This window comes from Balaenoptera ricei, chromosome 8, assembly GCF_028023285.1.
Source record: "Balaenoptera ricei isolate mBalRic1 chromosome 8, mBalRic1.hap2, whole genome shotgun sequence".
Taxonomy (NCBI): domain Eukaryota; kingdom Metazoa; phylum Chordata; class Mammalia; order Artiodactyla; family Balaenopteridae; genus Balaenoptera; species Balaenoptera ricei.
In genome coordinates, this window is record NC_082646.1 from 101,301,288 (window position 1) to 101,317,502 (window position 16,215).

General features: G+C 37.2%; 1 protein-coding gene and 1 pseudogene across 1 annotated transcript; one reads left to right on the forward strand and one right to left on the reverse strand.

Moving 5' to 3' along the window:
- Nucleotides 1-5,117: 5,117 nt before the first annotated feature.
- Nucleotides 5,118-6,109, reverse strand: LOC132370219 (olfactory receptor 5T9-like; annotated as a pseudogene).
- A 921-nt stretch (nucleotides 6,110-7,030) lies between these two features.
- LOC132370220 (olfactory receptor 8K5-like) lies at nucleotides 7,031-7,966 on the forward strand (the record flags this gene model as incomplete). Its single annotated transcript, XM_059929949.1, is given in 3 exon segments — nucleotides 7,031-7,222; nucleotides 7,224-7,859; nucleotides 7,862-7,966. Coding segments are annotated over 3 exon segments (933 nt in total), but the record flags the coding sequence as incomplete, so codon positions are not given.
- Nucleotides 7,967-16,215: the final 8,249 nt, after the last annotated feature.

Here is a 16,215-nt window from a genome sequence, read left to right on the forward strand (position 1 = left end):
TGCTTGTTCAGGCAAAGACTTAAAAGGAATCATGAAATTTTGTCTTTATCTCACACATCTCACATCCAGTCTACAGCATATTATGTTGATTTAAAATACAGGATATATTTGGAGTCTGACTACTTCTCAACATTTTTTTTCTGCTACCACCCTGGCCCAAAGAACCACCATCTCTCAGTCTTAGAATTATTGCTGCAGCCTCCTGGCTTGTCTCTGTGTAGCCTTATCTCTCTTGAATCTAAATGTCAACGTAGGGGCCAGAGTAATACTGTTAAACAATATTAAAAAAACAATATTTAAAATGTTAAAAAACGGATTATATCACTTTCTTCACAAATCCTACAAGACTTCTCATCACACTAACAGGAAAAATGAAAACCTTCATAAGAGCCCACTGGTCCACAATGACTTTGTCCCCACTCCTTACCTCTATGAACTCATTCCTTCCTATTCTATCAGTCATACTCACTTTAATTAGACCACATGACATCCTAACTCTTCTGTACACATTAGTCCTGATACTTCCTGGAATTTTTCCATTTTCTGTTCTTCATTCCAAAACTTCCTTTTCATAGACAACTGCATGCTTTTTTTCTTATTCTATTCTTAATAAAATCATCCTTACCAACTTATGTAAAACTATACCCCTTTTCATGCCTCGTCTGTTTTCCACAGAAATTATCTCCAGCTAACCTTTACAGATTTTGCTAGTGCATTTTGTGTCTTGTCTGCCACCCGCACCCCTCCCCCCACCACACTATCATGTAAGCTTAATGAGTGCAGGATTCTTAATGAGTGCAGGATGAGACAATGGGGAACAACTGTTAGCTGATGCAAGGTTTCTTTTAGGAGTGATGAACATACATATAACCCTTTAAACAGATTACACATCATGAGTTATACATTTTGAGTATATAACACAGGTGAAATGTATGGTATGTAAATTATTTCTTAAGAAAGTTCCTATCTTTATATACCTCTAAATATTATTTACATGAGATAAGGGAAAAAAGGTCATGGGAGATTTTTTTCAAAATGAATAAATGCCACAAAAATACAATCAGGAAAATAGAAGAAAGGAGGAATATATAGATGAAGAAAGGAGAACATGTATATATTTTGATCCTCCAAAGAAGAAAACTAAGCCAGAGAAACAGAAAAGATATCACAAGACATAATCAAGATTTTTTCCTCTGAAATGAGAGAAGAATTGGAACTTCCTATTGAAAGGATATGATGTGTTCTAAGTAAGTCAATGAAGAATGATCAGTATTAAATTTTTTATTAAAGTTAGCATTTCTTTACACAGAACCAGACCAAAAGATCTTGTTACTTTTAAGGGCTAGCAAAATATCCATATCATGCTTCAACAGTACTTAATTGCAGGATAAAATGAGAACAAGGGCAGAACAAAAGGCGAATATGAATATAATTAAGTAGTCCAACTGAACTTCAGCTACTTCCTAATGCCAATATTTCTCAAAGTAGGAATCCAAGAGATGAAACCTAAAAAAAATAGGGGTAACAGGGATAATATAGCAGAAATTTTTAACACTATTTTTAAGATACAAAAACATTCTAAAAGTAAACAAATAACAGCACAGTGGGTAATGAAGACAGACCACAAAGGGAAAAACTTCATGTTTGTTTGTGTATGACTATGTATATATGCCTGAATAAATCTGTGTGTGTATACTACATGTTTGTAACACGAACATTACGTCAAAGCTAAACCAAACGTATGTTTACCAAATTATAATTGTAAAGGCACCTAACATGGCTTTAAAATGAGAAGACTTTCCATATAGCTTTTTTTTAAGCGAAATATATTACAAATTGTTTCAGAAAGTTAAAAATAAAAGTATGGGCACACATTTAGGCAATACATATTCAAAGAAACCACTGGTTGTAATTTTAATGTAAAAAATACAGAATGCAGGGAAGATGATCAAAATAAACAAAAAAGAATACTTTGTACTGATGGATTTTAATTCACAATGAAGACTGAAAAGTAAGTATTATCTGTGCAAATAGTAATATAGCAACAGATATCTAAAACATGGAGCTTCTAATACAGGGAATGCAATACACAGAATCATACAAATATTAGCAAAACATAATATGCTTCTATTTTAAAAAGTTTAGTCAAGAAAACATTGAAGAGGACATAAATGCTTAAGGCAGTCATTTAATCTGATTACTTTTATAGGTAAGTATGTATTAAGCTTTGACTACAAATAAGAGAGTATTCACTTCCTTTTCAAGTATATTTTCAGTGTTATAAAAACTGCCATATAATAGTGAAAAGAATGATCTGGATTGAAAATATCTAAAAGTTTCATTCTGTTTAGAAATGAATGACAAATAAAAATCTCAAAATATTACATTTAGGCATTTGAGTTATTTGTAGTGAGGTGGATGGAGTTAGAGTCTGTCATACAGAGTGAAGTAAGTCAGAAAGAGAAAAACAAATACAGTATGCTAGCACATATATATGGAATCTAAGGGAAAAAAATAAAGGTTATGAAGAACCTAGTGGCAAGACGGGAATAAAGACACAGACCTACTAGAGAATGGACTTGAAGATATGGGGAGGGGGAAAGGTAAGCTGTGACAAAGTGAGAGAGTGGCATGGACATATATACACTACCAAACGTAAAATAGACAGCTAGTGGGAAGCAACCGCATAGCACAGGGAGATCAGCTCGGTGCTTTGTGACCACCTAGAGGGGTGGGATAGGGAGGGTGGGAGGGAGGGAGATGCAAGAGGGGAGAGGTATGGGAACATATGCATACGTATAACTGATTCACTTTGTTATAAAGCAGAAACTAACACACCATTGTAAAGCAATTATACTTCAATAAAGATGTTTTAAAAAAAAAAGCTACTAAACTACTCCCAAGTCATAGAGAAATAAGAAAATATGACATATTTAATATGATAATGAAAATATGACATATTAAAAATATGGGATGCCACTGACACAGGGTACATTGGAAAATCCATATCGAATTAAGAAAACTAGAAAAGAATAGCAAGAGAGACTAATAGAAAGAAGAAAAATATTTAAAGGAATAATAAACTAGAAAATCTAAACAATAATTTTGACACAGAAAATGCTGTCTCTGTTTTACTTGTGTCCCTTAATTTAATTAAATAAAATGGTTTTCATAGTTTCCAACCTATAATATTCATTCATTAAGGGAATACCTATGAGGAACAGTATGTGTCAGACATTGTTCTAGACTCTGGAAAATAGATTAGACAATAAATCAGATATAAATTAAATGCATATTATATAAAATAATGACAAACAGAATGGTTCCATTCAGTAAACGAGGAATATGAGGAGATGAAAAGGTGGTAAATTGCATTATTATAATGTAGACAATGAGACTTTACTAAGAAAAAAGCATTTAAAGGAAGAAATCATGTGAACAGCAGTGGGGAGAGTCTTCCAAACAGGAGAAAAGAATGGCAGAAAAATTGTGAGGGAAATATGTTTCAATAAGAAATATCCTGTGTTCATACTGTTGAGGTGTTATTAAACTTAATAATCCCACTTTAGGGAAATATACTTAGATTGTACTCCATGTTCCAAGCAGATTTTTTTGGTTGAAATCAAAAGAGTTTTCACAAAATACAAATAGAAATAATAATAATAATAATAAAGGAAAGAAAAAAGAAGGAAGGCAGGAAGGAAGACCACTGCCATTAACAATTGACTTTGAAGGACACATTTCCTTACAATAAAAATGAGGTGCGTTGGGAGCAGGGATGTTTTCCTGTACCTTGGTTCTTGGGCCTGGGCACTGAGGATTGGTGGCATCGACAAGGGCCTCACAGAGTGGGAGGGGTCAAAGGAAAACAGAGCAAAGCTGAGTCAGGACCAGGCCTGCAGGGAAGCCCATAAAGAGGGGTGTGGGATTAGTTCAGAAAGAGCCAAATCTGTCAGCCAGATGTACCTTACCCTCTAAATTGTGCTTGTGTTTGTCCTTCTTGAGTTTAAATATAATCTTGATAAATGCTAATGCCTAGTCTCTGTATTCCCTGAGGAATTATAAAATGATTTGAATGTACATGCTCTGGATGAAATAATTAAAGGGGGTGAAATAAACTGTCACAAATAGCATGGTTGTTACGCCAGGGATTGGAGCACATATCTGTGACCCCTGACTCGCAGGCCGGGATTAGACTGCTGCCAATGCGTAGATCAAAGGATGCCGCAGAGTGCTTTGAACTGCAGCCCAGTACCAATAACTCCATGGAAAGTGGTATGGGGGCATGTCAGCTATAGTTTTGCTATCAATTAGATGGTATTTGCTCAAGCTTGTCATATATAATTATAAAGTTCCTTGCAATTGCAAGTTGGGATTCTATGCAATATGAGTTGTATTGAGATAAAAGTTAATACTATACATTTTAAAGTAAATATTTCATGCTTGTGTGACTCTGTATGTGTGTAAATATACATATAATATATACCAATATTCGTATGTTGAAATCCTAACTCCTTTATGCAGAATGTGACTGTATGTAGTGATAAGATTATTGTGAAAGTAAATAAATTAAAATGATTCCTTCAGGGGGCCCTAATCCAATATGATAGGTATATTTATAACCAAAAGACATTAGGACGCAGACACACAGAGAGAAAAGAACACTTGAAGACATAGAGGAGGGACGGCCATCTACAAGCCAAGGACAAAGTCCTTAGAAGAAATCATCCCGACTTCACCTTGATCTCAGACTTCTAGAATCTAGAAGAGTGAGAACTAAGTGTCAGTTGTTTAAGACACTAGTCTGTGGTACTTTGTTGTGGCAACACTGAAACTACTACAATCAGTATCAGCATGTATGTACGTATGTGTATATATGTGTGTATTTATGTATGTATGTGTATCTAAGAGTGAAGTAAGAAGCAAATAGATGACACATTTTTTCTGCACATGTGGAAACGGCACAGGTGGAGGTATGATTTTGATCTTTATATAAAAACATCCAAAGAGAATAGAAACACACTAATAAACTTTAATATTATTAAATTTATTAATATTTTATCATAAGTTGATATGGAGACAATGAACAACATTCTTCATTTGCTTCAATTTAATGGTTAGTGTGAAAAATATACTTTATTGATACATCCATTTTTACCAAACACTCTCTTCATTGCCTCTTTGACATCTTTATTCCTAAAACTGTATAAGTGATGGGATTCAGCATGGGAATCACAACGGTGTAAACTGTCAACATGATCATGTGATCATGTCATGGTCCAAAGCATAGCTGGAACTTGGTCTCACATACATGAAGAGGATGGTTCCGTGGTAAATTGACACTCCAGTTAGGTGAGAGCCACATGTAGAAAAGACTTTCCTTCTCCCCTCAGCAGAATGCATCCTCAGAATGGCCAACAGCATGAAGCCACAGGAGATCAGGACAATCAGGGCAGTGACTGTCTCAACAGAGCCCACAAAGTAGAAGAGCACAAGCTGGTTTGTGTGAGTGTCAGAGCAAGAAATGGTGAGGAGGGGAGGGAGGTCACAAAAGACACGTCTGATTTCATGGGATGCACAGAAGGATAGACTAAATGTGGCCACTGCGTGTACAGAGAGGCATGCAAGATGCCGCCAACATAGGGAGCAATGATAAGGGACACATAGACTCTGGGTGCCATGCTAACTGAATACAGGAGAGGGTTGCAGCTGGTTACATAGCAATCATGTGCCATTGCAGCCAAGAGAAATCTTTCTGTGGTCCCAAAAGTAACAGCGAGAAACATCTGGGTTGCACATCTAAGATAGGAAATGGTTTTATTCTCTAACAGGAAATTGACCAACATTTTTGGAGTGACAACAGAGGAATAGCAGGCATCCAAGAATAATAACACACTCAGAAAATAGTACATAAGGTTGTGGAGCAGAGAATCCACAATGACCAATAAAACCAATCCTAAATTTCCTACCAGTGTAGAAAGATAGATTGCTAGAAAAGTAAAAATAGGAAGATTTGCACATTAAAATCATCTGTGAAGCCCATCAATATAAACACAGTGACTTCAGTTGCATTTTCCATCTGAATCCTGTATGAATATAAATCTGATATCAGCCCTCTGTCTCAAAAAATTATACAACTATACTTTGACCTTTAATAAGCGGAACAGTTCTCGGAGCTTTCTGAGAGGCTGTTCCTGGGTTACAATTCTTTATTTGGTTCAAATAAAATCTTGCATTTCTTTCTTAGATCAACTGATTATTTTTTTTGTCGACAGCTCCCAGAAATTTCACCTGATAGGGAAAAGTTTCTGCCTTGGCCCATTTGGACTGTGCAGGCTAAAGCTGAGCATTCTATTACATTATAATAATTCTATCTGGCATTTTATCTGATTGAGTTTTTTGAACTCCAATTACTCCTCCAATTGAAAGTATTGCTTACAGAATTCCAGATTTTCATGGAGGACAAACTGAATGTGAAAGGAAGGGAATCCAGGTGGATTAAGCTAAAGTAGGTTCATTATCTTCAATCAGAGCAGTTCTACTTGGTTTTACTGACTTCCCATGTAAATTTTATGAAATGCAGAGGGTGGCACTTAACACTGAAATATTTTTAAAATTACTGTATATACTGCATTGTACTATTTGAGAACTCCACAAGAATTTTCAGACAAAAGTGGAAGTGTACTAAAGAAAATTGTGATACCCTTGTATAAATGAATGAAGTCTATATTTCTATATTAATATTTATATGGTGTTTTTTAATCAATGGATATGTTCCAAATATTGCTGACTCTATTTAGAGTTTAACCTGTAGTAACAGTGCATGTAGTTTCACACGAATCCGCCTTCTTGAGAAGTAGAAGATTCTATCATTTATTTTAGTTTCAAAATCAGATATCAGAAATTACTTTTCTATCCCCTATTATAAAATAAAAATCCACTCTGTCTATACATATTATACTTTATTTAGATGACACCACATGAAAGCTAATAACAACCTGTTTCTTTCCAGAAAAGCCAACTGGACTAAATTGGCCAACAGAATCTATCATCGCTGACTGAATTCATTCTGATGGGAGTCACAAGGCAGCCTGAGCTGCAGGCCCCCCTTTTCGGAGTCTTCCTCATCATCTACGCAATCATAGTAGTGGGAAATCTGGGCATGATCACCTTGACCCAAGTGGATGCCCGTCTACACACACCTATGTACTTTTTTTATCAAACACCTGGCTTTCATGGATCTTGGTAATTCTACTGTCATTTGTCCCAAGATGCTGGTAAATTTCACTGCGGATCAAAATTCCATTTCCTATTATGCATGTGCCACACCGTTGGCTTTCTTCCTTATGTTAATTATCTGTGAATTTTTTGTCTTGTCGGTCATGGCCTATGACCGCTATTTGGCCATCTGTAACCCTCTGCTCTACAATGTTATCGTGTCCCAGAGACTTTGTCATGTGCTGGTAGGCATTCCATACCTCTACAGTACCTTTCAGACATTAATGTTCACTATTAAGATTGTTATACTGACTTTTTGTGCCATTAGTCATTTCTACTGTGATGATGTTCCCTTGTTACTCATGCTGGGCTCAAATGTACAAAAAATAGAATTATTGATCATACTATTTTCAGCATTTAATTTGATCTCTTCCCTTCTGGTGGTCCTGGTGTCCTACATACTGATTCTCGTAGCAGTATTCCGAATGCATTCTGCAGAGGGCAGGAAAAAAGCCTTCTCCACATGTGGTTCTCATCTGATGGTGGTGGTTGTGTTCTATGGGTCTCTACTATTTATGTACATGCAGTCCAACTTCACTCGCTCCTTTGATACCGATAAAATGGCCTCCGTGTTTTATACTTCATAGTGAACCCCATGCTTAATCCCTTGATCTACAGCTTAAGAAACAAAGAAGTAAAAAATGCCTTCCACAGGGTTTTTAAGAATAAATGCAAACTTTGTACCTAGCATCCAATATGAAATATTGTTTAAATAAACTATCATAAAGGCAACTGTCACTTAATAATATTTCTAATAAATGTAGTTGCATTCTTTTTGGCTCCAGAGCAAAGGCTAATTAAAATGCACAAATAGATTGTCTCCCTTATATTCAGCCAAATTAATCCTCATATTTTAGATCTCAATTAAATGTCACTCCCTCACCAACAATCCTTGATGTTGATTCAATGTTTCCTTTAACAATTCTTCAAAACCCCACATCTCTACCAATGGAAACCTTATCAAAACTCTAAGCTAGGGAGGGAGCTGTGAAGGAGGAAAGGTTTCCACACACTAGGAAGCCCCTTCTCGGGTGGAAACTGCAGGTGGCGGAGGAGGGGAGCTTCGGAGCCACGGAGGAGAGCGCAGCCACAGGGGTGCGGAGGGCAGAGCGGAGAGGTTCCCGCACGGAGGCTCGGCGCCGAGCAGCACTCACCAGCCCGAGAGGCTTGTCTGCTCCCCCGCCGGGGCGGGCGGGGCTGGGAGCTGAGGCTCGGGCTTCGGTCGGATCGCAGGGAGAGGACTGGGGTTGGCGGCGTGAACACAGCCTGAAGGGGTTAGCGCACCACAGCTCGCCGGGAGGGGGTCTGGGAAAAAGTCTGCAGCTGCCGAAGAGGCAAGAGACTTTTTCTTGCCTCTTTGTTTCCTGGTGCGCGAGGAGAGGGGATTCAGAGTGCCGCTTAAAGGAGCTCCAGAGACGGGCGCGAGCCGCAGTTATCAGCGCGGACCCCAGAGACGGGCATGAGACGCTAAGGCTGCTGCTGCCGCCACCAAGAAGCCTGTGTGCGAGCACAGGAAACTCACCACACCTCCCCTCCCTCCCGGGAGCCCGTGCAGCCCGCCACGGCCAGGGTCCCGTGATCCGGGAACAACCTCCCCGGGAGAACGCACGGCGCGCCTCGGGCTGCTGCAACGTCACGACGCCTCTGCCGCCGCAGGCTCGCCCCGCCTCCTCTGTACCGCTCCCTCCCCCGGCCTGGGCGAGCCAGAGCCCCCGAGGCAGCTGCTCCTTTAACCCCGTTCTGTCTGGGCGGGGAACAGACGCCCTCAGGCGACCTGCACGCAGAGGCGGGTCCAAATCCAAAGCTGAACCCCGGGAGCTGTGCAAACAGAGAAGAGAAAGGGAAATCTCTCCCAGCAGCCTCAGAAGCAGCGGATTAAATATCCACAGTCAACTTGATGTACCCTGCATCTGTGGAATACCTGAATAGACAACGAACCATCCCAAATTGAGGAGGTGGACTTTGGGAGCAACGATATATATATTTTTTCCCCTTTTTCTCTTTTTGTGAGTGTGTATGTGTATGCTTCTGTGTGTGGTTTTGTCTGTATAGCTTTGCTTTTACCATTTGTCCTAGGGTTCTCTCCGTCCATTTTTTTTTTTTTAAGTATAGTTTTTAGCACTTGTTATCATTGGTGGATTTGTTTTTTGGTTTGGTTGCACTCTGCTTCCTTTCTTTTTTTTATTACTTTTTAATTTTTTTTTTAATAATTTGTTTTTATTTTTTGTTTTAATAACTTTATTTTATTTTATTTTTTCTGTCTCTCTTTCTCTTTTTCTCCCTTTTCTTCAGAGCCGTGTGGCTGACAGGGTCTTGGTGCTCGACCAGGTGTCAGGCCTGTGCCTCTGAGGTGGGAGAGCCGAGTTCAGGACATTGGTCCACCACACACCTCCCAGCTCCACGTAATATCAAACGGCCAAAGCTCTCCCAGTGATCTCCATCTCAACGTTAAGACCCAGCTCCACTCAACGACCAGCAAGCTCCAGTGCTGGACACCCTATGCCAAACAACTAGCAGACAGGAACACAACCCCACCCATTAGCAGAGAGGCTGCCTAAAATCATAATAAGGTCATATACACCCCAAAACATGCCACTGGACACAGTCCTGCCCACCAGAAAGACAAGATCCAGCCTCATCCACCAGAACACAGGCACCAGTCCCCTCCACCAGGAAGCCTACACAACCCACTGAACCAAACTTAGCCACTGGAGGCAGACACCAAAAACAACGGGAACTACAAACCTGCAGCCTGCGAAAAGGAGACCCCAAACACGTAAGTTAAGCAAAATGAGAAGAAAGAGAAACACACAGCAGATGAAGGAGCAAGGTAAAGATACACCAGACCAAACAAATGAAGAGGAAATAGGCAGTCTACCTGAAAAACAATTCAGAGTAATGATAGTAAAGATGAACCAAAATCTTGGAAATAGAATGGAGAAAATACAAGAAACATTTAACAAGGACCTAGAAGAACTAAAGAGCAAACAAACAATGATGAACAACACAGTAAATGAAATTAAAAATTCTCTAGAAGGAATCAATAGCAGAATAACTGAGGCAGAAGAACGGATAAGTGACCTGGAAGATAAAATAATGGAAATAACTATGGCAAACCAGAAAAAAGAAAAAAGAATGAAAAGAATTGAGGACAGTCTCAGAGACCTCTGGAACAACACTAAATGCACCAACATTCGAATGATAGGGGTCCCAGAAGAAGAAGAGAAAAAGAAAGGGACTGAGAAAATATTTGAAGAGATTATAGTTGATAACTCCCTAATATGGGAAAGGAAATAGTCAGTCAAGTCCAGGAAGCAGAGAGAGTCCCATAAAGGATAAATCCAAGGTGAAACACACCAAGACACATATTAATCAAACTATCAAAAATTAAATACAAAGAAAAATTATTAAAAGCAGCAAGGGAAAAGCAACAAATAACATATAAGGGAATCCCCATAAGGTTAACAGCTGATCTTTCAGCAGAAACGATACAAGCCAGAAGGGAGTGGCAGGACATATTTAAGGTGATGAAAGGGAAAAACCTACAACCAAGATTACTCTACCCAGCAAGAATGTCATTCAGATTTGACAGAGAAATTAAAACCTTTACAGACAAGCAAAAGCTAAGAGAATTCAGCACCACCAAACCAGCTTTACAACAAATGCTAAAGGAACTTCTCTAGTCAGGAAACACAAGAGAAGGAGAAGACCTACAATAACAAACCCAAAACAATTAAGAAAATGGTAATAGGAACATACATATCGACAATTACCTTAAATGTAAATGGATTAAATGCTCCAACCAAAAGACATAGACTGGCTGAATGGATACAAAAACAAGACCCGTATATATGCTGTCTTTTTATAAAAGGCATGCACTTATATATACTACCAAATATAAAATAGATAGCTAGTGGGAAGCAGCCGCATAGCACAGGGAGGTCAGCTTGGTGCTTTGTGACCACCTGGAAGGGTGGGATAGGGAGGGTGGGAGGGAGAGGCAAGAGGGAGGAGATATGGGGATATATGTATATGTATGGCTGATTCACTTTGTTATAAAGCAGAAACTAACACACCATTGTAAAGCAATTATACTCCAATAAAGATGTTAAAAAAAAAAAGATATTTGTATATCAGCTCTCCAGATGCCATTTTAGATCATTGAAAACCCAACTGATTCAAATACCTTGTTCATTTAAAAAAATGTTTATGCTGAACTGGGTATTACTCTTGCTGGAAAACTGGGAAATCATTCTATGCTGCATTGAAAGATCTAATATTATGTACATAACATAGTGTGTGTCACCTTATATTTTTTAATCTAGCTGTCCTCCTTTTGAGAGATGGTGATTTGTTCAGGCAAGGATATAATATTTCTGCTGTTAGATCCAAGTCTTTCAAAATCTCTTATGCTTGAGAAAAAATAAAATATTTTTTTTAAGTGATGGACTTAATTAAGCTAGAAAAATAAAGAACTTCTCTCTTGGAACTGTATCTTTTTGATAGATGGAATCCATAATTTTTAACTTTAAAATAAACGTTAATGCTACATTTATTGTCAAAGTAGAAATTATTCATAATAAGCAAAAGAGGATTGGAATAAGTAACATTTCAATTTTCTCAGAATTTCTAGGCTGTCAGGAGCTAAGTTCATTTTTAACAAGGCATATTCCTGGAAGCAACTTAACATCAAGAATCAACAGACCAGGGTTCTGATCTGAGGTGGCTACTGCCATTTTAAATAAAATGATAACCTCTAAAACTATTTTTCCCCTACCTTTCTTAATTCAGTGAGACTTTTAAAAGATCACAAATGTGACTACATACTTTGAAAACTAGAAGTGAAAACTATGTATTGCATTCTCTATAACATCATGATTTCTTCATCTCTGTAACTCGCCCTTCGGCTATATTTGCTTTACCTTCCAATTGCACCTGTGATATGTCTCCCTAGAGTTTCATGTGTTCTCATGTGGAAACTTCTCCTTCTTTAATGTATGGCTTATATGCAAGCTGGGAAGTTGTTGAGCTTGTTTGTAGAATTACAATTGGGAATGTAAACTCTAAAAGGCATTTCTTCTCTAATCTCTCTTATTTTCCTCTATAGTTTTAAAAAACATAAAATAGGCATACGTGTGAATGTCTACATATATGACGCATAAACCAATGCTTTTACAAATAAAAAGGGTTGAAGGTGTTGTATGAGACATAGGATACAGGTAAATAGCATAAATTGAGAAAATGTAAAAAAAAAAAAGCCCTGGACATGGTATGGAGGCAAGGATAAAACCTGCTGCACATCAACAGGTCCTACCCACTGCTCTGTGCAGACCACAAATTTGACTCAAAACTTTCTAGCAGCCCATATATACAATTAGCATTCGAAAGACAAGTAAATCAACCAAAAGATTGGACACAACATTACCATTCTTGATAGTAACTTTGAAATCACTTCTCCCAAGTCCTTGTAAAGAGAATGAGTAAAATATAATGCATAATATAATATATTGAATAATAGTCGTATATATGTAGACACACACACAAAAGAGCTTTTCTGAGCTACCTTTACTTGTCATTCATTCATAGACTTAAAGTTGGCTGCATGCCTTGTTAGAGGGACACTCAGAAACCTTCTTCCCACAAAACATCTCTCCTCCTCATCTTTCAAACATCTCCCATCACCAGGAGACCTTTCTAAGAGGTAGATGCTTCTGGGAGTGGTCATCCAAAAGAAGCTGATTTCTTCGTGATTTCCCAGTCCTCTCCAAGCTTAACGTACCTGCCATCTGTGTCATTCAGTTTGATATTTTAATCAGATAATTTTTGTGACTTTTATTAGATATTTCTTGAATTAGATATTAATTATAATAGTACAGTATGATCCTGAAGATATATCTATATTTATATATAAAATATATTTATCTATATCTATATTTTATATATAAATCTTAGATGCTAAGAAAGAAAAGTGAAATATATATAGAACTATAAATACAGATATATATGTAAATAGACATAAATATAAATAAATATATAAACAGATATAGAGATAGAGATAGATATAGAGATAGAGATAGACATAGAGATAGATGGATGAATGGATAGATGGATAGAAAGATAGAGAGAGAGAGATAAAATTGTACTCTTTCTCTTAAAGAGCTTCTCTCCCATGTACTTCGTAACATAGAAAAAGAAATATTTCAAAGTCATGAACATATTGACCCATATTAATATCTCTATACTCTGACCAACTCTAAGGACTGATAAGTTTGCTGAAAGATAAAAGGAGGGACAACAGTGGACCACACAGAGCTACACACTACTACAGAGGGTTTACGAGAATGAAAACATCCATCAAGTACATATCTAATTGTCTGTTTCACTGAAAAGGAGAATAAGAATGGAAGGAAACACATTTGGAGACATTTCAGCTTACTTCATCAAATATAATTTTAGGAAAGAAAACCTTATTGTATTTCATGAAGTAGAATTATGTTATGCTTTGGTTATATTAAGAAGTTTTTGTTTTTGCCCATACAGTGATTTACTGACCTTTTTCACTTGACTAATTAAACATAATACTTGCCTTGTGAAAATAAATAGTTACTTCATTTGAATTTCAACTCAAGTCCAGATTTTCTCACATTACCTTAGAGTAAAAAGTGCCTTCTATTCACTCCACAGGAGTCCTATTTCCAAAGGTAACAATACTGGGAGAAAATATAAGCCTGACCATCCCTTTGGGATACGTTGCTAAAAGCAAAGATCTTCACGTGCTATCCTGGTGCCAAGTGACCAATTATAATGCTCAGTTATGTTTCTGGAATGAAGTAGGGAGAGATCATTCATCATGAATATAATTGGTCCAATTCATCTGTAAGACCCTTTGGCTTTGTGAGTTTCATCGTGCATTTGTGATAAAAGAGAATTCGGCAGAAAGGAATAGCCAGCAGAATAGTCAGCACACAATAGATGCTCAAGAATTATTTGCAGTCCATAACGATAATGACAATAATAATGATAACGACTATACAACATCTCTCTTTGCCTCCAGATCCAAGACAGAGTTATGTCCAAACAGAACCCAGATGGAGAGTACAAGGACGGTGCTGGAAGGACACATGTATACACCTGAGAAGTAGTGAGACTGTGCTAATTTTCATAGTAAGGTCTGGGAAGCTTGCCAGGAAGGTATATCAGGGAAGTTGAACAAAGATGGATAAACCATGAAATAACAGCAACAGAGGTCCACAATCAGTACAATTGAGATGCAAGACCAGCCTTTACATACTGTAAAGTAAGGAGTCTAAAGCTTGGGGAGACAGGAATGCTGGTGTAGATCAATTAGGTGCAACTTATTCAACCATGAACTAAAACTGTGGTTCTCAAATCCTTTGATCTTAGCAACACTTTACACTCAAAAATTATTGGAGACCCCAAAGAGACTTTGTTTATGTGGGCTATATCTATCAATATTTACCATTTCAGGTGTAAAAAATAAGAAATGTTAAAGGTTTTATTAATTCTTTTAAAGTAAATAATAAACCCATTACATGTTAACACAAAAAATATATTAATAATAATACACCCATACATGTCAACAAAAAAATAGATTAATAAATACCTATAACTACTTTTCCCTAATAAAAAATATATAGTGAGCAGATTTTTATGTTTTTGAAGTTTTTATAAATTTCTGGCTTTAACAAGACAGCTGAATTCTTACAACATGTGTTCTGAATTCAGCATACAGTTGGCCCTTGAACAATGCAGGTGTTAGGGACACCAACCTTCCATGGAGTCTAAAATTCACATATAATTTATAGTCAGCCCCTATATACATGGTTCCTTTGTACTCATGGTTTCCCATCTGTAGATTCAAACAACAGGGGGTCATACTGTACTATTTATTATTGAAAAACAAATCCATGTGTAAGTGGACTCATGCAGTTCAAACACTTGCTGTTCAAGGGTTAACTATATTGAGATATGTTGTTTTGGTTGTACCACATGAAGAAAACATATATGCACATAGCCTTAAAAACATATGCAGTTAGAAAAGGCAAGAATATTTAAATAATCTTCAGATAATTATGATACTCTTCTCTGATAGTATAACAAACACAAGTATTATTTTTAATTTCAATATGAAATATAAAGCCAATATCTATAATATCTTGGGCTATTATGGAAATATTGAGCTTACGGACCCCATGTAAGTGTCAAGAATCCCCCAAAATTCCCTAGATGGCACTGTGAGAACCACTGGTCTAAATGTATCCCTTGAAAGAGTCCAAAGGACATTCCTTTAGCACAGCAAAAGGAAATGCATTAGTGAGAAGATCATCAAAAAATCTGTGACTAATAAGCTGGAGATGACAGGAAGAGATGCTGCCACAAAATTAGGTTTCTGTTTTTATGACTGAGTGATATTTCATTATATATATGTACCACATCTTCTTTATCCATTCCTCTGGATTTGAATGAGAATAATAGAATCCTGGAGAGTTGCAGTTAAGAGAAAGCCTGCAATCATCAGAGATAAATTGATATAATTACTAGAAGAGCCACAGGAATATTTTCAGTTGCAGTAACTGAAGAATAGAAATGATTATGCATCAACTGTGCTATATCATAGAGCTAGTGACATGCAGAAATAAACAAGATTCAAATCCAGCTCTTCCCAACTCCAAAACATATTCTCTCAACTGCTATAATATCCTCAACATCTTGCAGGAACATGCAAGTATTAGGGAATATGCCGGTCAATGGGAACAAATGATAGAAAAGGTATAGGCCCTTTCCTCAAGGAAAGAATAGCATAATAGGGGAAACAAGCATCTGTCATCAAATAAGTGCAATAAAATATGTAAGAGATGTAATTATAGATTTATGTAGAAGGTACAGGGAGAGGAAAAAGAAGTGAGCATTTGATAT